Source organism: Hydra viridissima, unplaced genomic scaffold (genome assembly GCF_058129835.1).
Source record: "Hydra viridissima isolate aposymbiotic clone 2 unplaced genomic scaffold, HvirCarnegie_v1 scaffold_12, whole genome shotgun sequence".
NCBI lineage: Eukaryota > Metazoa > Cnidaria > Hydrozoa > Anthoathecata > Hydridae > Hydra > Hydra viridissima.
The window spans coordinates 13932997-13959834 of record NW_028324311.1 but is presented as its reverse complement, the minus strand read 5'-3'; the positions used below and the strand labels follow the sequence as shown (position 1 = coordinate 13959834).

Here is a 26838-nt window from a genome sequence, read left to right as displayed (position 1 = left end):
ACAAAACAAAAATGAATTATGGTCAGTTTGAATAAAACGGCTTCCGGCATGAAGAACTTTAAAAACTTGCTTCACTTTTTCTTACAGAACTTTTGTGAAGTTAGACATCTAGTTGATATATATCATTGACCTGGACAGCTTTTAACTGAAAACCCGAAAAGTCAGCAGCAAGTAAAAATTTAATTAAGATTGAATGCATCTTTAAAGAAGTTTCTATAGTGATTGGTACAAGACCGGTTTTTTATCAGCTTGCAGAATTTCGGTATACTACTCGTAGCTTGTAGTAATTTTCAGTTAACGTCTTGCATTTTTGTATGTTAAAACCATTTCCTTTATGCTTGAAATGGTCGTTGGTCATACTAAATTAAACTAGAAGGTTTTTGTCAATGCATTTGCAATTCTCAATTACAAGCACATTGACAAAATCTCTCTGCTTTAATCTGATCTATTCAAAACATCAAAATATATTTAACATCTGTAGCATGTAACATTTGTAGTCTCTGTTGATATTGCTCTACTGATCTTCTTTCTAAGATTGCTTGAAACTAGTATTGTATTTGAGGAGAGAACTGAATGACGTAGTTTTGTCGGCAAAATCGTAACGCTTTTCTTTTTTCTTATTGCGGAAAATCACGTCATCTTTTCGAAACTTAGCATATTTATGGGGGTTCGTCCAAAATTTTTGGTCTCGTCACACCAACTTTTTTTTATTTGTTAAAGATAACAGCAATAGAACCAAGTTTTAAGCTCAATTTTAAAAAGATAGACTACTAAACTAAATAGATAGACCTACTAAATAAATAATACATAGTGGAATATATATTATGGAGCTTAGAGAGTAGCCGAGACAAAAAATGACATGGGAAAAAATACTAAAAGATATGCAAATTTAAGGTTGGTGAAAAAAGGACCAAGGAATTGAATTAAACCAGATCTTTTACTCATTTTAAAATTATTCTTACATTTCTATTTTATCATTGACAGACTGTTTACACGAAAAAAGTTCCCAAATTAAATACTCATCCTAAAAAGATGATAAAATCTGTTCGTGCCGGCAACTATTTTCCTTTGCCTTGGTGTAATTTGTTTAGTAAATTGTAAACGCGTAAAGTAGTTACTTTATCCTGAACAGTCTTATTAAAGAAATGCTATAAAAGTTTAAACTAATACAACGTGCTCAGAGTTTCTGTTTTAAACTTGTGGGCAGCCATTTTAATAGATTTTTTGTTGACGGGTGAAAATTTTGAGTTAGTCGGAAACTCGCATTGCTCGCTGGTTTCTGCGGCCTCTTTGATGTTAAACAATAAGTTTTATGTCTATGTGCATTCCTACCGTAAACACTTGAAGTAAAATTACCGTCTGAGGTAGGGGGAGGGGAGTGAGGTAGGTCAAATTAGAAAGAATGTTACATTAGAGTGTGTTTTATCACAGCAATTGGAGTGTAAAAATATGGATGTATTTTTATATCGCTCCTTTATTACTAAGTTATGTCAAAGTTCTAACTAGAATTAAAAAATCATTAGTCTAAGGTCTCTATATAAAGCTTCGTTTTTTACATTTACAATAGTCATATTTCAATATTTTCACGGCTTATTAAAACCTTGAAAAAAGACAAATAGCGTGCGTGGGGTACTACGGAAATGTTTGTTTTAGATACATTAAAAACGACATAACAAACGACATCGATGAATATGCAGAAACTTTCAACGATATATTAAATAGTATGGCTGCATCAATTCGAGAGATCAAAACTATAGATGAGTGGGAAAAAGAATGGAACAACTTTGAGCTCACTTTAAATAAGTTAAAAGTACGAAATATTTAACTTAATAATGTTCTGTATGTGTGTGTGTTGAAATCATAAACAGGTCTCTTTTTTGATAACCTTTTTTATACAGTACCTTTTTTGTGTGTGTCCAGTAGGGTACAGCGAGAATTTTTTTTTCTTCTAAAAGCTTAAGAAAAGGTGTATTCTTATGTAAAATCAAATTTTAAATAGGGTTTCCTTAAAAAAATCTTTGATCGGAAAAAGTTTTGATACCCAAATTTTCACTTTTAGAAATTGCAAAATTTAGTAAAATCTTATTTGTCACATTTGTCCTTTATTATGCTTTACATGTCCTTCTTTTTCATTGCGATGAAATATTAAATGCAAATAATGTTTCTAGACCAATTGCAAGCTTTTTTGACACTTGTTTCAAAGTCATTATCTTGCATGAATCCTACCAGCAATGCAGATTCTGGACATTTCAGGGGAGAGGGTCTTCAATTTTCAATGAGGTTTCAATGATTAACAAATTTGCTTATAACAGTTGTTTTTTTTGTTTCATTAGAAACAAAGGTGGTGCCAGTGATGCGGTTTCCCCAAAAAACAGGAGGTCTATCCCATCTTAATCAAATAATAATTTGATAACACTACTATAACACTATTAAAAAAACAATAAATAAAACAACATATCTTTCAAATCTATTGACATTGAAAATTTATTAAAATTTCTTTCTTTGTTTTAAAAACAGGTAGCAACTCTCTATGTTGAGCTCTAGCTCTAATATATCCATCTCTTGCATCTGGTCCAACTACTGACATGGATGCTACTGTCACTTGTTTTACAGCACGCTCGGTACTTTGAGTATGAATTTTAGCAGAAGGAGTTATTAGAGGTGTCAATCTTAGCAATACCAACTTATCTTTAGTGAGCGAACAAGTAAAAACAGGTTCTTGTACTACACCATTTTCCCATTTGACTAGCTCTTGAAGAGTAGTTGCTTCAAAGTTCAGTTTAGGTATTCTTCTTGGTCTGATTCGCATGTCTCCAAGGATATTATTACCCCTTTGTTCCAAAATTCGGTCAACTGCAAAGTTGCGGTCTTCTGCATTATTACTAGATAATAAAGAGATTAATAAACTTTCATGGTTCGCATACCAAGCGCCTAACTGGATGTAGGGAGTCACAATTTCTCTTACTATAACAGGTTGATTTCTAAGAATTCTCAATTGAGTCAGAATGTGATTGGAAGCATCTTCAAGTCTGTCTTTAACTTTAATGTCAAAAAAAAGTTTAAAGTAAAATTGTAAACAAAATAATACAAGTAACTCAAGATTTTTCAAATTCTGATCAGTTAAGTCATGTTTCCTTGTCCACATAAAGACTATTCTCATGCCAGTAGTGAGCCATCTGGCATGACTTAAGGGGCCACATTGAATTTCTCTAAGATTAGGTGGCAATACACCGATCTTAACTGCTTTACATAACTTGTAGGTTTGTTTTTGATCTGTTGACATATTTTTTAGTATTGTTTCTGGAATGTCAACAAAGCTCTCTCCCTCTGGAAGAGCTTTAAATTAAGGATTGTACTCCATTTTATTAACATCAGCAAGACATTTTCCCACAGGACCTACAAAGCCAGTACTACATGATGTTAGTCCATCAATTCCTTCTATTAGGTGACACAAAAATAACTCATTTGAATGAAGCATGCATATGGCCCAGTGGCATTTGTGACCTAACATCTTTTCAAGATGTGTTATAGCACCACCTTTCCAGCCAGTGTTAATTGAAGTACTATCAGCTCCAAGTACTAAACATGATTCAGTAAGATTATATTGTTGCAGCAAATTATAAACACCTTCAGCAATCTTTTTAGCTGGCTTATCTGAATGAGTATGTGCATTTGGAGTAAAATGACCAAGATATCGACCACCAGGTTCTATAGTCACAGTATTGTGTTGCTCTTTGATAATAATAGGATGTAGTTGTCCATTTGAATCATTTATCATTGCTCTTGTTGAATCTTTTCTTCCATCAAAGTAAATGCCAATATTATCTGCTTTTGGAAGATTAAAATTGTCATTATTCTTTGCTACTACCATGATTTTTTTTCTTGCTCTCGTCAACTTAGAAGGATCACAAGCAAGGTAAGAGTATTCAGGGGTGAGAAATCCTGCTTCAATTAAATCTTGCAGATAACTTGTAGCAATTGCTGCAGTTGCGGCAGGTGAAATCCCAAACCTATAAAATAAAACTAGTTTATATTTATTTTTGTTAATTCATTATCCGAACTTTTGCTGCTCAACAAAATAATAATCTATATGATTACCTTATACTAGCCATTGCTGTGTTTTTTATTGACATAGTGTTTTTTCTTGACTTCTTTTCTAAAAATCGTGTTACAAGGAAAGCATAGACACCTAATTTATCCTTTAGAAGCCTTTCAACCAACAATTTAATTTCATTGTCTTTATTTAAAGTAAAGTTAACATTAACTGGATTATAGTTGTCATTGAGTGAAATATTAGGAGAAATACTTTTTTGATATTCTTCATATAATTCTATATCTTGTTTTTCTGTGACCTAAAACCAAACTTTTACAAATATTATTTTTGTTTTATGTGTGTGTGTGTGTGTGTGTGTGTGTGTGTGTGTGTGTGTGTGTGTGTGTGTGTGTGTGTGTGTGTGTGTGTGTGTGTGTGTGTGTGTGTGTGTGTGTGTGTGTGTGTGTGTGTGTGTGTGTGTGTGTGTGTGTGTGTGTGTGTGTGTGTGTGTGTGTGGTGTGTGTGTGTGTAATTTGCTATATAAACAAAGAAAATATTTACTATTATGAAATTATATTTACCTCAAAGGATGCTTGATCATCTTGTAGTTTTTTCATTCTTTTCTCATAAGCTTTTTCGTCACTGATTTTTCTCTTATATTTTTTTCTAAGTTTCGTTGTCTCAATTTTATCAGCATGTCTCATTTGCATGTCAGACTTTTCACCTGTCTTATTTCTTTGACTGTATAACCACCTGAGCTCCATAGTTGGAATTTTTTTAGAAAAAATACAGGTGCAATTTATATGTGCTTTACTTTTACAATTTTGGGGGGAAGAACACCCAGACATATCATGTTCACACAGAAGAATCTTATGAGGACATGTTATGAGGTCCATTAGCTTATCTAACTTCAATATAAGTTCTTCTTTTACCTTTGCCTTAGTTCTTCCCCATGCAACGTTTTCTACTTTCTCCCAAAGGGTTTTAATTAGGGGTGTCCCGGATAGGTTATCCGGCCGGATATCCGGGCCGGATTTGTATATTATCTGGTATCCGGTATCCGGCCGGATAATAAAATTATCCGGTTGGTTATACCGGATACTTCATGTTTATAAATAATAAGAAAAAAAATTATACAGTGGTTTTCATAAATTTAGACGCACTCATTTTTTTTTACATATATGTAAGAAAATGCTTAAAATAAAAATAAAATAAAAGTGCTACCGCTATGTTTGATATATAAATTAGTAGAGGAAGTGAAACTCTATTATAGAGTACCTTAATTTTTTTTACAGGATGTTTATTACTCATTTTATACCAGTTAACACAAAAAAGTTAATTGATAAGCTTGATTTTATTTTATTCATAAATTTAGACGCACAATCAAAAAAGTCTTATACCTTGTTAGTTGATAGTTAATTAGTAGTTTTTTCCCCATATTTCTCATTAATAGGCCTAAATTAAATGATTTTGTCAAAAAACCTTATATAAATATAACTTACCTGGAATTAGTTAATCATTATTTAACAAATAAACAAAAGTTAAGTTAGTTTTGCACTAAAAAGACGCGAAGAATGGGCAAAAGACGTATCACTCAAGCTGAAAGATGGCAAATTATTGCTCACATCAAAGAAGGAACCAAAATAATAGAGAAATCGACAGGTTAATTGAAGTCTCTGAGAAATGCGTTCGGACAACGAAGCAAAACTTTCTTCACACTGGTAGTGCCAGCGAGAAAACGAGGCCAGGTAGACCCTTGTCAACCACCAGAAAGCACGATAGTGCCCTTTTTAGAGCTGTCAGACCTAATCCAAGAATTAGTTACAAAGAATTGAACATAGAATTCAATACAACGCGAAATACATCTATTTCTAAAAGCACAGTCCGTCGAATACTTATCAAACACAAGATTGGAGTCTACTCTGCTTTGAAGAAACCGCTCTTGCGTCCATATAATAAACAAAGGAGACTAAAATGGTGTCGTGAAAGAAGGTATTGGACAATAGAACAATGGAAAAACATTACGTGGAGTAATGAGAGTAACTTTGAGCTGATCAATCGCAAATCTAACATAACAGTCAAAAGAATGGCTCACGAAAAGTATTACGCCAGGTACATTAGACCGACTGTACAAAGTGGAGGAGGCTCGATAGGAATCTGCTCATGCTTCAATTACAAAGGTGTTGGTATGTGCCAAACATACACCGGAAGAATCAACTCCAGAATATACGTAGAAGTACTGGAAAACAACCTAATTCCATCAATTGACCTGCTTATGCTCAATGATAAACCGTGGAAACTTCAACAAGATGGCGCTACTGCACATACTACATACTATACAAAGAAGTGGTTCAACGATAATAATATCAAGACAACACCGTGGCCTCCATACTCACCTGATTTGAACCCAATTGAAAACATTTGGGCTTGGATTGACCGTGAATTGGCAAAGGTTCAAATTTCCACATTGGCAAGTTGAAGGACATCCTAAAGGAGACCTGGTATAGGGTCCCAGAAGCGATGTGCAAAAATCTTGTTGAGTCTATGCCTAGAAGAGTTCTTAGTTGTATTAAAGCAAAAGGCGGATACACAAAATAGTGATTGGTTCATAAATTACGCCTCCTAATGTATCGTGCGTCTAAATTTATGAACAATTTTTTTTGTCTTATTTTTTTAATACCATGTAGTTGTACCTGAGTATTACTTAATGTTTGTATTTTTTTTGTAAATTTTTTTTTAATTTTGTATTCTGTATGTATTTATCTAATAAATAGAAAAAAAACTAAACCGAAATCTTTTTTCGTTATTGTTTTATCGTTAAAAAACTAAAAATTTCTATTTTCAATTATGAGTGCGTCTAAATTTATGAAAACCACTGTATAAGCTATTGCTGCAGTCTTAAAGATACACAATTTAACCATGATCAAATCCTTTGGTAATTGACAGAATGACAGAACCTAGAACACAAACTTTAATGTGTTCATCTTTTTGAATAATCTAATAATTAATTAATCTAAATGAAATTAAAAAAATGATTCAATAAAATATCATTCAAATTGAATTAAGAACTAACTGTACACAAGAACTACAGATTTTATCACTCATTTGTAAATTTATTTGCATTATGATGTATAAACAACAACATTTCTCCGCGTTGAGGTAACAGCCTTGATCGCTTTTTCTCATAAATATTTCCATATTCAGAAAACAATCTCTCTGAAAATACAGAAGATGCTGGTGGTGCTAATAATTTAAGGGCTAAATCTTTTAGCAGTGGAAACTTTTCTTCATATTTCCAATAATTTAAAGCATCATTGTTTTTATCTATAATAGATTGATTAAAGAAAACATCAACTTCTTGAGCAACTTGTACAATAGAGACTTGATCTGAATTTATATGACCATCATTTTCTGAAAAATAATTACAAATGAAATTACAAAATAGGAATTTTGTAAGTATATTTTATGAAATAAGATAAAATTGGCAAAGCAATTTTCATAACTTTTAGAAGTATTAAATAAATATAACACTAACATCTGTTGTCAATAATATACAGTAATATGTTATAATAAAACAATAATTAAATGAATTTTGATAATAATAAGAAGAAAAATTGATATTCTTATTTAGTTTTTGATAATAATAATAAAAATTGATATTCTTATTTAGTTTTTAAGTACTATTTAACGACAAGTTTGTTGTAAAATTTCTTACAAACAGAAAAAAGTTCTTACCTCCATTTCCTTCATATTCCGCAAGTTCTAAAAAGCAAGAATCAAAGTCATTTTCTGTCAAATCAACTTTCTTTTTTTTGGCGCTTGGTGTCAAATTATTGGAACAAGTAGCAATATTAATAACTTCTGGTGAAAGTTCATTTTTATTTCGTTGATTTTTCACTACAGCCTCTAATAGCATTGATCTTGCTTGCTCTCTTTTATCAATAGGAAGAAATTTGAGCTTGTAGCGAGGATCAATAATGGTGGATAAAACATATCTCTCATCATTTGTAATATCTAGATTATCTTGAGAAAAGAATCTCTTATTTAAAGATGCTAAAAGATGTTTTGTTATTTGAACTGTATCATCTTTTTGATCAACTTTTGATAAAAATCTTTGTAAAGTACATATATTTGGAACAACTGTTGACAAACTACAAACATCAGAACTCATAAACTTAGTAAGTTCATAAAAAGGTTTCAAAATATGCAATAGACTTTCAATGAATTTCCAATCATTTGATGTGAATGTTGGCAGCTCATTATGATCAGCTAAATATATTTGAACTGCTCTTTTAAGTTTCTGAAGTCGTTCTAACATTAAGTATGCACTATTCCAACGAGTGGGGACATCATGCACTAAAAGTAGAGGTGGTTCATTTTGTTGTTGTTGTAATAACTTAAATTCTGTACATGCCTTTGATGAATGATTAAAATGGCCTGCTATCCTACGTGCTTTAGCTAACAAATCTATTACTAATCTTTGGGATAAAACTGCATCCTTAATCACAAGCTGTAATAAATGAATTGTGCAATGAACTGATGTTATTTGAGCAAGTTTACTTCCTAGAGACATGTTTGCAGCACCATCTTTAACTAAAAGATGTCTTCTTTTTGAATTAATTTCCCAGCTTTCTAACATATTGATGAATTTCCCAGCTATATTTATTCCTGTGTGAGATTCTGGAAAATGTGAAGCATAGAGTACAGCATGTTTGCGTTCAAAAGTATTTTTTATCCAGTGTCCTGATAAAGAAATAAATGTTTCATTAGATGAGGAACAAGTCCAAGTATCAGAAGTGAAACTTATGGACTGTGCTTTTGTAATTTCATTAAAAACTTTCTTCTTTATATCATCATACAATTGAGGAAGAGCATTCTCTGAAAAAAAATGTCTGCTTGGGATTAAATACCTAGGCTGTAAATGAGCCATTAAACCAATAAATCCATCATCTTCAGTAATACTGAATGGTTGGTTATCTAAAGCGATCATCATGGCTATTTTTTTATGTATTTGCTTTGACTTTTCATTATTAATATCCCATATCTTTTTTGATGAAATACTATCTTCAATAGACATTTGTTTTTTCATTTCACACATTTTCTTTAAAATTAGCATGCTACCTTTTGAACGTTCTTGTGGAACTGAAGATGCTGAAGGTTCAATATTATTTTCTCTTTCCTCTTCATACAGTTTTAAATGAAACTTTTTGGCGTGATTGTGAAGTGGAGTTGTAGAAAACGATTTTTGACCAGAATTATTAGATCCCCTGCTTATCTGCTTTCCACATGGAATGCAAATTGCTATCGATTCAGAAGGATCATTTATTTTAAAAAGCTTCCAAACAAAACTTGTCATTGTAGAATCTTTACTGTTATGATATTTTGGAATAATTGGCTTAAAAAAATACCTGTTAAAGGTTTTGTAAATAAAAATTATCCGGCCGGATATCCGGCCGGATAATTTTAAGATATCCGGTTATCCGGTATCCGGCCGGATATTTAAAACAAGCTATCCGGGACACCCCTAGTTTTAATTCTATAATAAAGTGATTTCTCACCAATAATAACTGGCTGTTGAAACTTAACATTTGCTTTTCTCCATTGAGCAAGAACAAATGGAATCAGATCGCTAGCAAGATCTTTGTTAGAATATTTATTATGGTGTAGATTGCATGTCATGCTTTTTTGTTCTTTTAGTAAAATCCCTTTTTGAATAACTGCTCTGTTTGTAGGCAGCTCACTAGGAATAAAATCTTTTCCAGGTCCAATAAAATCTGAAATTGCAGTGGTGGATGATCTAGTCTTAACTTTTGACATTTATGAATATCTCAATTAAATAACTAATAATGAATAAAATAGTAACAAACTTCGATCTTGTATAAAGCTTTTATACAGCGGAGAGCCAAGTAAAAATATCTTTTAAAATTAATTCGGCGCTGCGCTTATTAGGAGAGTTTATTACATAAAAACGGATTTTGTTTACTTTATAATAATTTAAGTTTTTTTCATTTTAATAATCTGTAAATATGAAAATTTGGGTATCAAGACGTTTTCTTATCAAAAAGTGGTCCATAACAAACCTACCTTGAAATTTAATTTTACATAGGAATACACCTTTTCTTAAACTTGAAATTTATTTTTTTCAAAAACATATAAATCTCACTGTACCCTAGTGTCTAGCTCTATTGATATTTAAGTTTAGTTAAAGTTTATTTACTAATTAAAAAGTATGTTTTATAAATTTTAAAAAGGGTACAGATAAATCCTCATTAAAATATTTAAAATCAGAAATTAAATACAAATAACATTAGAAAAATATGTCTCTTTTAAAATCAAGATGACAAGGTTATGAAAAATAACATACTCTTTTACATTTATATTTAGCATGTTTACTATTAATAACTTTCATATTGTTTTTATCAATTTAAATAAAACTATGATACATGAACAGAAAAAAAAAAAAATTTTTCAATTTTCTTTTTGTTGTTAGTTTACTTTTCAATTTTATAAATTTTCTTTTCTAAAATTTCTTTGTCTTAAACCTTTGTAAAATATAATTGTATTACATTTATAGTAAAAAAATTTTTTATTATTTTTATATAAAGGAAGTGGAGTATGAGAAACTTATGAAGTTGATGGATGAATACCACAATGCTCAAACAAAGTTAAAGAAAAGTGTTGACTTTCAAACAAAGAATCTTCAAGCATTTGGTGTATCTTTGAAGAAGTATGTGTTATAAGCAAACTTTTTATGCTTTATTGCATATTTGCATATTTATGCATTTTGCACATTTTTTATGCTTTATTGCATACTGCAATAAAGCATAAAAAATTTGCTTATTACACATACTTCTTCATACTTTGTTCAAAGTGTTTTTGAATCTTAACTTTGGTCCTATTTTTTTTTTTTTTTCTCTCAAAGGATTGGGAAAAATGTTGGCAGTTCTAAAAATAAAGAAGTGTTAATGCAAATGTCTCTAAAGATACAAAAAGCTCATGATAGTTTCAGGGAAATACGACAAGCACTACCAAAAACTGCCGGGTACTTTATTTTAAGCTTAGATTATTGAAGGTTGGTTTAAAAAACACATTAATGATCAAATGTTATTTAGAGTACATATGTAGTTTATTATAAATCAAAGAGACTAGAAATGTAAATTTAAGTAGTTGATCCTGCACAATTGTTGCTTTTTTTTAAACATCAGTTAAAATTTACTTTTTTAGCATTTTGAGAAATTTTTAGACGTTAATATTTAATTTTTTAGATATTGTTTAATATCTGAAAAATTAAATATTAATGAAAATATAAATTATTGATAAAAGATTAAGTATTGATAAACAATAAATGTTAAACAAAAATAAAAATTCTTGTGTGATACAAAAGATGGTTATTTTTTTACCTAAAACCTGAACAGGCTAGATGTTTAGCTCCTAGCAAAAAGAATGCTCACAAAATGAAACTCAGCGAAATTTTCTGCTGTAACATGAATACTAAGTTTTACTTTCAATTTTTTACAGATACAAAAAATATTTATTTCAACAATTTATGTCAATCGTTTCATGTGAATAAATTTATTACTGGTTTTGCTGTATTATTATTTGATGAAGTTTGAGTTGATGTAGCATGTTTTGATTGTATGATTTTACTTTTAGTTGGTTTCTGCGAGCTTGCATTGGTGAAATAAATGTATCTCTATTTTGGGATAAGTATGTTTTTACCAGAAAAATGTGTTATATATACTAGACCAGTAACTCTATACATTGATTTTTGAAAATTAGTCAGAAAGTATAAAGTTTTGGTCAATTATTATTATTTTTTTTATGTTATAGAAACCATTACAAAGATGTTTACGAACGTTTCAAGCTTCGAACAATGATTTTTGCTTTTATTGTTGGTGTTATGAATATATTTTTTCTTCATTCAAAGTAATTTTTATATAATCGTATTAAAATACTTTTTCTGCTTTTTTAAGTTTCTTTTTTCTTTAAAGTTTTTGTAAAAGAAATTTTTATTGGGATGTTCTTGAGACTCTTTTAAAATGCTTTCTTTTAAAGAAACACATATCAGCTGAAAAAATCATTTTAGACTTAAAATGACTTTTTCAGCTGATATGTTTGGCTCAATTGAATTTTGTAAATGAAATATTTAATCAGATAGTTAAATTGGATATTTATCAAATAATTAAAGCAATAAAATTATACTTTACTCTAAAGAAAAATAATATGAAAATTTGTTTCTTTTAACATGCATCAATTTTTTGAAGAAATTTTTCTTAAATTTTTTAAATGACAGCTTCTTGTTTCAGTTACATGAAATAAAGAGTGCAACTATGTGTTATTGTTACATGAAATAAAGAGTGCAACTATGTGTTATTGTTACATGAAATAAAGAGTGCAACTATGTGTTATTGTTACATAAAATAAATAGTGCAACTATGTGTTATTGTTACATGAAATAAATAGTGCAACTATGTGTTATTGTTACATGAAATAAATAGTGCAACTATGTGTTATTGTTACATGAAATAAAGAGTGCAACTATGTGTTATTGTTACATGAAATAAATAGTGCAACTATGTGTTATTGTTACATGAAATAAATAGTGCAACTATGTGTTATTGTTACATGAAATAAAGAATGCAATTATGTGTTATTTTAGCAAAGTACTCTTTTTGTGATTGAAGACCCAATTTTATTTGTTCTAGATTTTTTGATTCTTTGTTCAATGCCTTGTTAGTGTGGTATTACAGCTCTTTAACTCTACAGGAACAGATCCTTAGGGCAAATGGCTCAAGGTAGGTTGGTGGTAAGGGGTCATTTAGAATTCAAATTTTCCAATCTATTCTCTTGACTAATTCTAAAAAATAGCCTATAAAAGGTTTATCCTGCCATAAAATATGATTTCATTAATCTTTTTTGTTTAGAATAAAGGGGTGGTATGTAACTCATCATTACTTATCAATTCTGGTCTCTGGTTTCTTGCTAATATGGTAATAAATGTTGCTGTTCTTTTTTTTATTATTATTGATTGTTTATAGGCTCTGTATTTCTGAGAACCTTGTCATCTTATATTTCTAAGAACCTTGTCATCTTATATTTCTAAGAACCTTGTCATCTTATATTTCTAAGAACTTTATCATCTTATTAATATAACTCCTTTTGTTATTTATTAGGCCAGCAAGTGTTACTTATCAACTATTTCGAACACAGTTTTACATTTTTGTCCTATATCTGAGTAAGTTATTTTAATTATCTTTTGTTTAATTTTTAATTTGTGTTGATTTTTTTTATATTAAATTTTCTTGATCATTTTTATTTTTTTTCATATTCAACTTTCAGTTCAGTTAATCATATAATATTTCTGTAAAATTTGGTTGATTGAAAATAACAATATTCTTGTCAGAAAGTCTTATTATTAGTTTTGTTGATTTCTACATTCAAACTGCAAGCAACTACAAACTAGCAAAAAAATAAACAATTCAGTATTAAAATATAATTTCTTATTAGGTTTGGTTCAAACTCTTCAGTATTATTACCAACAAGGTATTTTGTATCGTCAACGGGCTTTAGGGCGTGCTACAAGCATGGATATAACTGAAGGTAGGCTGACTTCCTTATCTAAATTTCTCATGATCTGTAGATTTAATATTACTTTTTTTATATAAAATAAGCAGCATTTCTTTACATTTCTTTTTTTAATTGGTAATACACCATTTCCTCAAGGTTGCATGGTAGTTACAAGACTTAGTTATTTAATGGTTTATTAATGGTGTTTTGCTATTGTATTTATTGTATTTATTTTAATGGTATTATTGTTATTTAATGGTTCTACTTTTGATTACCGAAACAATGTAATATTGAAGCAGTGACAGTATTTAACTCGTATTTATAATTTTAGAGGGTTTCAGAAAATGGATGCTACAAGGCTTGAGTTTTATTGTGCCATTCTTGATTGTGGGCTATGTGAGTAACATACTCTTGCGTTTATTAACCTTTTTTTATGTTAATATTCTTAAATGCAGCAGCTTATAGCAACAGTTCATTGAGAAGTAATTTTTTTTTTTTTTTTTTTTGTTGAGATTTTATTAGTATGTTATTAATGTATAATAATGTAATAGCATTCAGATATTGTATTAGCATATTAATGTATAATATTACTTAATATCAATATTAAGATAATATCTTAATATTCGATAGAATTTGTTCAGTGAAGTTACAGAAAACTAATATCTGTGTTTAAAAGTTAATAAATTTTAAGCCACATGTATATTTTGAATATTATTTTCACTACATATCAATACCAATGCCAAACTAACAACATGAGTTGTATGTCCATCTAAATGTAAAATATAAATACCATAAATTGCTTGGCTTTCTGGCATACTCATTTCCTTCAAGCATTCACTAAAGGTATCATCTTTATCCAACTAGAATCAATAATTGAATATTTGGTGCCAGTTGGACCATCTAAAGCCCCAATTTGGTCTAAAGTTACCTTTTGCTTTGTATACCACAAATGGTGATGTAAAATGTCAGCATTACAGTAATTGTTCACTTTATAACCAATTTTTTCATTATTACCAGTGAGTTTCAGACATTCTTGCCTGTGCTTTTTATTTAACTTTTTATCTTATACCTGAAAAAGTATACCATTGGAAATAAAGTAAAATTTTCTACAAGATCATGCTAAAATTTGTTTTACCTGGATTTTAGCTGCTGTGCTTTTAAGTTGGCAAATCAAAAAAAAAAAGTTATAACATTCATTTAAGGTTTTTTTTTTTAAATTAAAGATCAAAAACTAACTTGGGAATTAATTTGGTATATTTGAATGAGAGGAGATAATTCTCTTTCTACTGGTGCTTTTTTTTTTTAATTTTCTTATTTGCTTTATCATTTTGATCTCAGATCAAAAAGTTGGTGTGGTCAGCTGGCATCATTTTTGTTCTATATAGTATACACCAGCAATGGCCAAATCAAAGCTAGAGAGCTCTTGAAATGTGATTGCTGCTTTTTTTTTGAAAGCATTTTTAGCTTAGTATTAACTATATTACAAAAGTTTTTGTTTTAAAAAATGATAAAGCAAATACTAACAACTCACTTCTCAACAAAATAATAAAAGAAAAATTGATGAGAAAAAAATACTTCATGCTGATTGAACTGATAAATTTGCGTTTATTGAAAAAGAAAATAAACTTATGTGCTTAATTTCCAGTGCATAGCTTGCTCATAACAAGACAGGCAATATTAAAAGCTACTATTTAATGGAAATTCCATTAAGTTCTAATCACACACACACAAAAAAAGAATTGCTTCAAAGAGTAGTTAACAATCAAATAAATATTTCATTATTCAGTAAAGAATCAATTATTGAAACAAGAGTAAGTTTTAATACAACAAAACATTGCAAGAGTAAAGCATCCTTACGCTGATAGAGAATTTGTGAAGCAAAATGTTTAAGATATCCTCTCAGTTTTCAATCCAAAATATTAAAATCCATTCAAGCATTTAAAAGTAAAACATTAAAGCATATAATTCTGGATTAAATCAACAGATATTTTAGGTAAAACCAGATATTCCAGGTAAAACCTCAAATGGCAGTAATTGTTAGATTTAACATAGAATGAAGCTTTTAAAGAAGAATTACTAGACTTGGTTGAGCTGAAAGACACAACTTATGGAGTTGATATGAAGGAAGCCCTGGAAATAAATTTAGTTAGAGCAAATGCACTTATCAACATGCCTGTTAGTTATGCTACAGGCAGTGCACCAGCAATCATCAGCAAATATGTTGGAGTTATTGGCTTATTAAAAAGTGATCCTAAATACTCAGAGCTCATTATAACTCATTGTGTGATTCATTAAAAACATTTAGCAGCAAAGCATTTTAATTTTCCAATTGTTCTAAAATAAGTGTTGGGAATTGTAAATTATATTTGATCAAATGCAAAAAATCACAGTTTTTATTATTGAATTGGATCTTGCTGGCAAACTAAATGGACCTATATTTTACTGTGCTTTATGGTAGCTTTCAAGTAGTGATATTCTTTATGGGTTTGTAGAATTATTAGAACCAATTAAATCTTTTTTTGAACAAAAGAAAAAAGTTGAAATCCTTGGTGATATGATTTTTTTTGCAAGGTTTTTTTACTTCTTGAATGCAAGATTTACAAAGTCTGAATTTGTCTCTTCAGGAAAAATATCTCAATTTGAACTGTTAGATATCCAAGGAGATCAAAATGCTCTGATGCTGCATAAAGCATTAGCTTTATTAGATTTTTGGAAGATATTGTCTGAAGTTAAGTATCCTCAATTGATAAAGATTAGTAAAAAATTTATTTCGATATTTGGTTCAATCTTTATTTTCCACAATGAGATTTGTCAAATATAACCAGTGAGTATTTGTCAGAGTTATTTAGAACACCAACTACAAGTTTGAAACCAGATTTTAAAAAAATTACCAGTTCTATTCAGAATCTTAGTGCCTATTGAATTTTTAATAACTGTCCAAATTATTATGCAAGGAGAATTCTTCAAAGATCTAAAGATGTTTTGCTCAAAAATGTTTTACAAAATCAGTTGATGCTATCAGAAAAGTTGCTTCTGTTACAACATCTGAATCTTTATTGAATGATGAAAATTTTATGTTGATTTTGAAAAATTGTTATAAGCAATTCAATTTTATTTTTATTGTGTTTTGAATTTAATGGATGTTGATATGAAAAAATTGTTTTATTTTGTAGTGGTTTTTTTTCTATTTGTATTTTATTTGGTATTTCAAAGTTATGGCAATTTTTTTATGGCAATTGAAATTCAATTCAAATGCAATAAAAAATTTGCATATAGAAAACATTTTTTCAAGAAATAAAAACTTCATTTTAAACTTGGATTTTTATATCCTGTTGCCATTCATGATCAAAAATTCATGACCATTGTGATTTTATTACTTCAAAAAAAAGGCTTACAATCGGCCTCACTTCTTTAAACAATTTTATAACTGAGACTTTTATTTAGCTTGAGTTATTTGAAATTGTAAACAAGCTTACACTTAAAGAATAGTTTTTGTTTTAAAATAATTTTTTTTTTTTAATATATATTATTATATACCTATTTCGAAGTATTTACATCACTAATTTCTCCTACAATACTTTTTTTAAAAAAATACCAAATGTAGTCTTTATGACTACATTTGGTATTTTTTTTAAAAAAAAGAATGTAATCTTTAACTTATTTCGCTTTTTTTTATTTCAGATTTTCCAATTTTATAACTCTTACACGTTGTACAGATTAAGTGTTCATCCAGAATGTAGAGAATGGCAGGTCAGTTGGGTGATGTTTTGTCAAAACGTTCTTATAGTTGTTATAAGTTATTAAAAAGTTTGTTTGCCTCGATGTCATAAAAATATTAACTTACTCTTCATCGCAGGTGTTGGCCTCCTCGATTGTGTTCTTCTTACTTGCTATCGGCAACTCGTATACACTCTTTATTGTGGTTCGACAGAAGATAACGGCGAATACAAGGCTTCCTTGTGGATAAAAAATATTTATAAGATTACAATCGTGATCTCAAACTTTTTAACAAAAATACTTTTATGAGATATTTAACAAATAAATAAAAAATGATAACTAAAAATATAATGCAATGAATAAGTGATAAAAATGCAAATATAAAGAGAAATTTACATTCGATCAGAATTAAAAAATTAAAAAGGTTGTCTTTCTCACGGTCATCTCTTTCCTTTTCTTTCCCGTCTTTTTTTCCTTTAAAGATAAGAAAACTTTTAAGGAAAAGGTTATCTTTCTTGCGCCATCTCTTACATTTGCCCCTTCGACAAGGGGCAAATGTAAAAGATGAAGTTTAAAACTAGTTAAAAAGTCTTGTTTTTGTTATAAACGTTTAATCATGTTTGTCTCTTTTATAGAGACCCCCTCTGATTTTAATGCACATTATAGTTTAAAAATAGAGGTGGTACTTTGTAATAAGTTTTAACAGGATGTTAAACTCTTCTAATTTAAATTTTTTTTTAATAATTTGTTTGGTTTTTCCAGCATTTATTATGTACATGCGCGTTGTATGTTGTATTATAACCTATGTAATTCTTTAATATTCTACCAATACTCTAGACAGGCATATGTAGGATTAAGTTTTTTCTAGAGGGGAAGGGGTCGTGTGCAAATCGGTTGCAGAACAAAGTCGTTTTAGGGGTAGCCCTTTTTATTATTTGGGAGCTATAAAAAATAAATGGTTGTTATCACGGATGCACACATTGGGCCAGAATCTCATATTTTTGGAAAAAAGTCATAATTTTTTTTCCTTTCATCCATAGGTCTCAAAATTTGTTATGTAAAGTAATTGGATGATTATAATTTGAATGAGCATGATGATTTTTTTGTGGTTGCCATGGTAACCCCAGTTGCATAGCAACAGATTTTTATGCTTAGTTCTAAAGGGTTATTTTTAAAGCCATTTGTTTCTAAACTTGGTATACAAATTAATTTGATAATTATAATATGATTGAGCATAACTATTTGTTTTAACTTACAGTCGCACTTTCATATAGGTACACACATTTCCAAAATTATAAAGATACATAAGACACATTTATAAACTAATATCATCTGTGGATGACCTCAATAAGTCAATAACTCCAGCTGGTAAGTTTGTCGTTTTGGTGTGACTTCCTGCTGTCTTTCTCAGAGATGCAATAAATCGATCAGATGTACACAGTAGTTGATTTAACAAATCTTGGTTAGTTTTCACACGAGAAGTTCTTCTTGCAAAATGTTCACGATAGTTTTCATAGTCTTTATTGCGTGCTTCTTGAGCTTCTTCAGAATACATACCAATGGGTAATGCTAAAGTTTCAATTTCAGAACCATGGATTAAAATTTTGTGGAGAGATTGTGGTATCCAGTACTAAGGATAATGATGAATATAAAGACGAGCTGTTTTTAAACAAAAAGCCTCAAATTTATCAGTGTCAATGTCTAAACTACATGAAATTGTTGTCAATATAATATGCAAATTTAGAATCAGTTCAATATCAATATTTAAAATTTTTGCGAACTTTTCCGCATTTTGAAATGCTCTTCAAGCCGTATTTCCATCATTTTATGTTCCACTACCACCAGATTTCAGAACATCAACTATCAAGCCCATTTCATCTTTAAATCTGAATTTGTTTTTAATTTAAATTTGTTTTTAATTTAAATTTGAATTTGTTATTTCAGAGCTTTTTCTTTGAATTTATCTTCTAATGTTTTTGCCTGACACTTTTTCAAAGTCATTTTATATCCAATATGTAATAAACATTCAAAAAAACGTATCCAAGCATGTGAGGATGGTAAACCAAATGAATAACGGCCTGTTATACCCTTTTTCAAAACCATTTTTTCAATATCATTCATTGCTTTGGGACTTGCCCCACATATAGTACAGCATTGACTAGAATTTGTAACATCTGAAAGAGCAGTATGAACTTTTCCATCAATCATAGTTTTTTGTACTATATGATGTATTTTGATTTTTTTATTATTTATATCAACTTCAGTATCTTGCAAATTTGAAATCTCAAGTCTAATGAGATCCTCTTCTGATTTCGAAACTGCTGCCGTTTCTTTTTCAAATTTAAAACGCAGAGGTCTACAGTACATTGTTGATGGTGGTCGGCTGGGTACCGTTTTCCATTTGAAAAGCCACACAACTCCAATGCCACTGGGTAAGTAATAAAAAGCGCCTGCTCATTGTTTAAATTTCTTGTTCCTTGCGATATTTGTTTACATATGGACTGTCTTGTGGCACCATCAAAGTCTATTTGTATCTCAGAGAAAGTCTATCTGGAGTGCCTTCAGTGTAAAGGACATCATACTGTGTCTTGCATATTCTATTTGCTGTGTGATCCACCAAAGCTTGCAGTTTTATTTCAGCTGAAAAGTCTGAGACAGTTATATCTGCAGGATAGCATAACAGCTTTGCATCACAAACATCATTATATGGAGGATATATATCAACTCCCTTTTCAACTGCTTGATTTCGAATGATTTGGTAGGAAGCTTTTATCAATTCAGCATCTAAAAGAAGACAAAGAGCTTCATCTTTAGACATTCTGCAATCTTTTTTTGAGTTTTTTTCAATTGGATTTTCTTTTCTACGTTTAATTTCTGAAGCAAATTGTAAAGCAGAAGCAGAACACGTTTCAGTTAAGTGACTAGTTTTATGTTTTTTGGTTTTAGTAGAGTAGTTATCAAAGTTTGCCTTAATTGGTCTTCCAATAGGTATTGGTGTTACATTTAAATCTTCAGGAAGATAGCTTTGAAGTTACTTTTTATTCTTTTCTTCAAATCGAGCCATGCTGCTTTATGACTTGCGCCACTTATCTCGTAGATGCGTTATTATTGCTCCTAACTGCTGCTTGTTGCAATCCAAATTCATAGCATCAATAAGTTTGTCCACAATACTAGAGTCAGATATTTTTATATCATTAGGCTTATGCTTACATTAATGCATAGATATCAAAGTATTTCATTCTCAGCCTACAAATGCAAAAAATATATTCTTGATTAGACATTTGGACAACCAGACATGAAACAAGCTCCAAATACTTTTATGTTCATTTTAATGTGATAAAAAAGATGTTTTGCTAAAAAATCGCGATGATTGGAGCCTGGGAACACAAAAAAAGCCAGAATATTGGCCCCCCTGCCCCGAAGATGAAGCTTGTAAAAATCATGTTTAGAGACGCAGCTGACATCTGCCGACAATAGGTAAAATATATATCAATAATGTACATATTGGGCAAGATATTTCAAGTCTCAAATTTCTGGAGCACCCTGGAGTGCAAAAGTATTTCGTTAAGTGAAAGTTTCACTAAAAAAAGTACTTTATATACGCCATCATTAGAAATTTATTATTTGATATGGCTTACGTGCAAAATAACTTTGCAATAGCTCATTTCATAAATAATACATAGTTTTATTTAGTTATGCAATAAAAAATGAAGTTTTAAAAATTGATAACAATTTTATGCTTATTAGTAACACGAAAAATATTAAATTAAAAAAAAAAAAAAAAAAAAATTGAATATCTGAAAAAAAAATACCTTTTTTATTATCAGCTTAAAATGCAACGGCATAAGAGCTGTACAGAAATATATACATTTTATAAGAGCCGGATGTTTAAGCTATAAAATGGTATATAACAATGTCATTTTTGAGAATGTTTTCTTAATACTTTTTTCCACCACCTGGTCCACTTAGACGCACCACCTGGTCCACTTATTGCTTGTGGTGCAGACATAGAAACTACAACAACAGGGCTACGAATGCGGGCTACAAATCATCATTCTCAGAACGCCCTATGTTACTAAATGTAGGACTCAATACGAAGCAAAAACTAATTTTATTACAGGTGTTCTTAAATATTGAAAATATAATCAAACTGAATTTCAATGTTGACTTTCTTATTGAATTTAAACAATAATTTGGCTTATTGAGACCGGTTGAAGACAAGCGGTAACAGAATTTGCTTTTCAGGGGGTGCAGAATAAGATTTAAAAGTTTAATCTTATCAGTAAATTGTTCAATTGCAAAAGTTCCGGAAAATTTCTTTAAAATTTTTTTTTTCTCTATAACATTCATAAATTTGAAATTATTGGTCCACATGTTCTTTAACTTAAATTTTTATGCTAACATTTATAATATTTTTTATTTAAATAAAAAACTTTTTATTTAAAACATTTTAAATTGAATTTTTATGCTAATACTTTGTAGCTACGTTTTGTGGCATCGACTCAATAGATTAATACTAACAGTTGTAATTTTATCCCACTTTTACTTGAATGAGTTGAATTATAAGGATGTATTTGAATATCTATGCTTTTGAACATGACAATCTAGCGTTTCCCATTTCTGTTGGGTTCAAGTCGAGTGATTGAAATGGCCAGCTTAAAAACCTTACCTTTGAAGCAGAAAACCACTATTTTAATATATTGGATGTGTGTTCGGGGTCATTATCCTGATGAAATCTCAGGGGGATGCAGATAACATTTAAGTTTATTTCTGCAGCATTTTTTTTCACCATACGATAACATTGTTTTCTAAAACATAATTGTAAATAGCAGAATTCGCTTTTCCGTTGATCTCGACCAATCAACCGACTCCTTGAGCAGAGAAAATTCTCTAAACCATCACACTTCTTCCATTTCTCTGTCTTTGTTGAATTTCTCTGTTACTGTTGAATTTAGTGCCGAATCTCATTTCTCGTGCCAATAGGATGTCTTATGAGTTGTCTACCATCACTTCTAAAAAGATTAAATTTAGGTTATTCTGAAGAAATTCCTTTTTTCCAATCTTTGATTGTCCAACTTTGGCAACTTTTAATCGGGCCTTCTTATTCTTTTTACTGATTAATGTTTTTTTAAAACCTATGCGACCAAAAAGTCCCATACCATGTTGCCTTTGTGTCAGAATATTAAGACAAGCATTAGCTAGGATTTCATCCTTTAGCTAGCATGCTATTCTGGCAACAGTTTTTTTAACACTCGCAGTTGATTTGCATTTAGTGATACGATCTACTTTTTTAGATATTTTTCTGGGTCTTACACTACTTGCATCTATAATTTAAGCATTCAATATGCTATTGTTCGTAAATACGTTTTTGAACGTCCTACCGCATCAATGTGTATTCCGTGCCGGAAACCTTTAGATATGTATAACAATTTCAGTAATAAATAAATTTACAAGTAAAAGTAACATTCTTTTGGTATATTACTTTGCTTCCTATATCTCATGCTTAAACTAACTGATTAAAAATCTATTGTATATATATATATATATATATATATATATATATATATACATATATATATATATACAACGGTGTGCAAAATGATAGCTAATAATAAGGATAATTCGTTTATTACCTCATATTTAAGAATATGCTTGACATAAACGCGCGAATCCCACATATATTACTGAACTCACTTTCTTATGTATATTGTGTTATTTGCTGGTGATGTATAAACAAGTTTGTGTGTGTATTTATTTGATTTTTTATGAACACTTTAATTTAAAATGTGCAAAATAATAAGTAATGTATATTTAAAATAATAATTTAATTTATTTAGTGAAAAGATGAATTTTGTTAACAGCTGTGTGAAATTATGAAATTTGTTGAATTAAAATGAAATTTTTTTTTTTTTTCGAAGAAATAAAAAAAAAAAAAGGATAAGAATAAAAGAAAAATGGAACGTAACGTACATTGTTTGGAAGATAATGGAAATTTAATCAAAATTTTACAAAACCAGGGTAAAACTTTGAAAGAAATTTCAAATTTAATGGACTGTTCAATTAATATGGTATGCAATACAATTAAAAAAAAAAAAAAACACCCGAAACACGTTGTCGAAAGAGGAAAACATCTAGAAGAGATGACAAAAATATTTATCCAAAAGAAATCCTTTTGCAATGTCAATAGAAGTAAAAACTACTCTTGGCCTGAAAATTGATGCTTCGACTGTTAGAAAAAGGTTTACTCAGCAATATGTTAAAGCCAAAGTACCAAAGTCCATTTGTCCATTTTTATCACCAAATGATATTAAAAGCAGGAAAGATTTTGCGATGAAACACGTGGGCTGGCCGTCTTAAAAATGGCGAAATATTCTTTGGTCAGATCAGACCAAAATTAACTTGTTTGGGTCAGATGCACTGAAAAAATATGTCAGAAGACCAAAAAGAAAGGAATATGATCCTAGATATACCGTCAAAACGGTTAAACATGGTGGTGGAAAGATTTAAATATGGGGTTGCTTTTCATATTATGGAGTAGGTCCCCTTTTTTAGATCAAAGAAAATATGAACAAAGAAACATATTTAAATATACTGCAGGATGTTATGCTACCCTTCGCAGAAGAAAACCTACCTTTGATTTGAGCCTATCAACAAGATAATGACCCAAATCATACAGCAAAGGTAGTAAAAAATTGCTTTCATAACGAGAAAATTCGGATTTTGAAGTGGTCAGCCCAATCACCGGACATAAATCCGATACAAAATCTCTGGGCATACGTTAAAAATGAATTAGGAAAACTTCTAAGACCAAAAATAAAGATGAGCATTGGAAAAATATTAAATACATTTGGAAAAACATTCCAATAAGTACATGCCAAAAACTAGTTGATACCATGCCGAAATGATGTGCAGCAATAATCGCGAATAAAGGGTATAAAACCAAATGTTAATAAACCTTAAGTAAATTAAATTTTTACTTATTATTGTTCATTATTTCCAAGAAAATATGTACTTAGTTTTAATTTACCTATTTTTTTGCATAGTAAATATTTTAAAAAAATAATCTAATTATATAGGCTAGTAAACAAATTTTGTTTTTTAATTTTTTCCTTACAGTAAAAATAATAGTTAATAACTGAATTAATTGTAGAATAACTAATTAAATAAATTAGATTACTATCAAGTACTTATTTTGAACGAAAAGTCAAATTATTTAACAATTACCTATGATTTTGCACATCACTGTATTTATAGATGAACAAATTTTTTTATTATTTAAAATACAGTTTTTCATTCTTTTCATTTTTCTTTTTTTTATTTCTAATAGAGAAAACACAAATTTATAAGAAACAAAAAAAATTTTTTTTAGCTTAAAAAAAAAAAGTTTGAATTTCAAAGTAAACACTAAAAAAAATCTGTTTATCTTTGTAGAAGAATGGCAAACCAGTACATGAAGTCCCCCTTTTATAGAAGAACGGTAAATCAGTACATGAAGTACCCCCTTTGGCAACATAACAGGCTCTAAAACGATATGGCATCGGTTTGATTAACTTCATACAAAGTTCAAATTGAATTTCAGACCAATTTCTTTTCAACATTTGTTTAAGATGCTCCACGGACGTTATCTTGAGTAGTACCATTTTAGCATCCATACCCTGCTAGCACACAACGTTGAAAAAACGTTGAAATAACGTTGATCGACGTTGATCAACGTTGTTACAACGTTGTTTCAACGTTGTTTCAACGTTATGTGCTTGCTGGGTATTGCCCAAATGTTTTTGATAGTGTCTAGATATGGAGACCTAGCGCACCGTGGTATGATTTCAGTTTGCTGTTCTTTAAACCAGTTTTGGACTGACAACGCCGCGTGAGCTGTAGGTTTTTTTCAGCTTAGAAAGCTTCAGCAGATACAAAACATCATTTTTAAGGGTGTCTTTGTAGGCAAAATGGCTAACTTGGCTCGTATACATTTTACAATATCCAAGTGCCCTTGTGGAAAATTCAACCTTAGATACCAGCTGAGCCTCCTTCAATTTGTTATCTTGAAATAACGAATCGTTCTTCAATCGTTAGGTACTCAATCTTTTTAACATAACTTTTGGTTTACTATTTAAGATCACAATATTCGATTTGCTGCTGGATGTTGTTGTCAATTTTATTTACACATTACTTTGGACAGTTATTGGAATGACTTTACCGAAAGGCGAAACAAACAACTCATTTTACACTCCGTTGAGCGTCAACGGATGGCGAATCGCACTTGAACTAATCAGCGTTTCTCTATCTTTTTATTTCATTTTAGCGGTAGTTTTTACTACTGTTTGATTGAATTTTTTTTGCAGCTAATCGAATATTTTGATCTTAAATAGTAAATCAATTTATGACCTGTTTTTTACTAACTTGGTTTGCGATACTTACCAGTCGGGTTTTGTCGTAACCATTTTCGTTGAATTTTTGAATTAGAAAATTCTCATTTTGTAAATGTAAATCACTGCACATGAAGTTAGCTCTGTGAACGTAACCTTTAAATACTGCGCTCAAAATTTTGGGGTCGTGATTTGAGTGAGGTTTAATTTGAATATTCGTAATGGCTTCCTTCCTGTAAACTTTAAACACGTAATTACCTTTGGTGTTGTTCATTATCGTTACATTAAGAAAGTTCAAAGTTTTATTTTCGCTTTCAATTTCGATTATGTATTGTATTGCTGGGTGTTGTTTATTCAAAATAAGTTGGAATTGCTCTGCTTCCTGGATTTTTGAAAATCTTATGTGACTATCTTCAACATATCTTAGATAGGATTTTAAATCAAGAGGAGGGTTTAATGTTTTTCAATTTTAAAAGCGTTTCCTTCGTGGTATTTTAGAAAAGATTCCGCCAGTATGACCATGAACGAAAAACTAATAGGACCGGAATTCTCCAACACATGAATTAACACCGATGTCCACAAGAAATAACACCGATGTAGACAAAGCATTATCAGCTTTTTCATCGTAAGCTTGGTAGAACATTTGTAGGAATCATCTTTATTTAATTGATCTAAAAGAATCAAAGTACCTTCCTTAAGTGGAATTGATGGATAGAGGTTTACTACATCAAAAAAAAACTTAAACCTCATTTTTTTGTATATTCCATGATTTTGCTTTGTTAATAAAGTCAAAAGAATTTTTCAACCGTGTTTTGTTTTTGTTTAAGACAAGCTGTATTGTCTCCACTAAAAAAATTACTTAAAAGTATTACAACTTAAAAATATAACTTAAAAAGTACGTTGGCGAGACGAAGTTACAAATTCGAGTTCGAACCCAACAGCATCAAAAAAGCTTAAACGAGGGCAAACATCATTAGTCTGCAATAGCCACACATAGTAAATCATGTTCAGAAGAAATGACCTGGGAGAAAAGTAAAACTTTTAAAGTTGAAACACAAAAATTTGATTGTAAGGTCCGTGAAGCTCTTAGAATACAGACACCATTGTTCCCCTCTAAATGGCAGTTATTAATCTCGAAAATGGCCAATTTGTTAA

At 29.9% G+C, this 26838-nt stretch overlaps 2 protein-coding genes, 1 long non-coding RNA gene and 2 pseudogenes across 5 annotated transcripts in view; 1 reads left to right on the top strand and 4 right to left on the bottom strand.

The window, feature by feature from the left end:
- Positions 1-1359: 1359 nt before the first annotated feature.
- LOC145194000 (transmembrane protein 120B-like) lies at positions 1360-18165 on the top strand. Of its 2 annotated transcripts, none has more exons than XM_090068439.1 (13): positions 1360-1383; positions 1654-1810; positions 10639-10760; positions 10956-11075; positions 11687-11740; positions 11864-11959; positions 12739-12828; positions 12958-13023; positions 13207-13268; positions 13541-13633; positions 13932-13996; positions 17282-17350; positions 17457-18165. In XM_090068439.1, the coding sequence occupies exons 2-13, from the start codon at positions 1724-1726 to the stop codon at positions 17565-17567; spliced, it is 1035 nt and encodes a 344-aa protein (XP_089924565.1). In that variant the 5' UTR covers positions 1360-1383; positions 1654-1723; the 3' UTR covers positions 17568-18165. The 2 variants fall into 2 exon arrangements, with proteins under 2 accessions (XP_089924565.1, XP_089924566.1); XM_090068440.1 differs by lacking the exon at positions 1360-1383 and adding an exon at positions 7367-7485 and having other exon boundaries at positions 1650-1810.
- LOC149881403 (uncharacterized) lies at positions 1920-10147 on the bottom strand (annotated as a pseudogene). Its single transcript, XR_016445516.1, has 4 exons — positions 9570-10147; positions 4615-5023; positions 4099-4352; positions 1920-4010 (listed from the first exon to the last, which is right to left on the bottom strand). The product of XR_016445516.1 is annotated as an uncharacterized LOC149881403 (transcript).
- LOC149881393 (zinc finger BED domain-containing protein 4-like) overlaps positions 7126-26838 on the bottom strand; it is a 155807-nt gene continuing 136094 nt past the window's right edge. The window contains exons 2-3 of the mRNA XM_090068438.1: positions 7769-9557; positions 7126-7444 (exon numbers count right to left, since the gene is read on the bottom strand). Of these exons, the coding sequence (XP_089924564.1) occupies positions 7131-7444; positions 7769-9389 (1935 nt within the window). The 5' untranslated portion in view covers positions 9390-9557 and the 3' untranslated portion in view covers positions 7126-7130. The remainder of the gene's footprint in view (positions 7445-7768; positions 9558-26838) is intronic.
- On the bottom strand, positions 17770-21183 carry LOC149881401 (uncharacterized). The gene is made up of 2 exons (XR_016445515.1): positions 21130-21183; positions 17770-20563 (listed from the first exon to the last, which is right to left on the bottom strand). It is a non-coding gene; the product is annotated as an uncharacterized LOC149881401 (long non-coding RNA).
- Positions 18633-19525, bottom strand: LOC149881402 (uncharacterized; annotated as a pseudogene).

Bases quoted from the DNA above. Each gene is read 5' to 3' on its own strand.
- LOC145194000 (XM_090068439.1), top strand. From the start codon at position 1,724: ATGGCTGCATCAATTCGAGAGATCAAAACTATAGATGAGTGGGAAAAA. The intron at 10,761-10,955 runs GTATGTGTTATA...TTTCTCTCAAAG, and splicing joins TTTGGTGTATCTTTGAAGAA to GATTGGGAAAAATGTTGGCA. The intron at 11,076-11,686 runs GTACTTTATTTT...TTTTACTTTTAG, and splicing joins GCACTACCAAAAACTGCCGG to TTGGTTTCTGCGAGCTTGCA.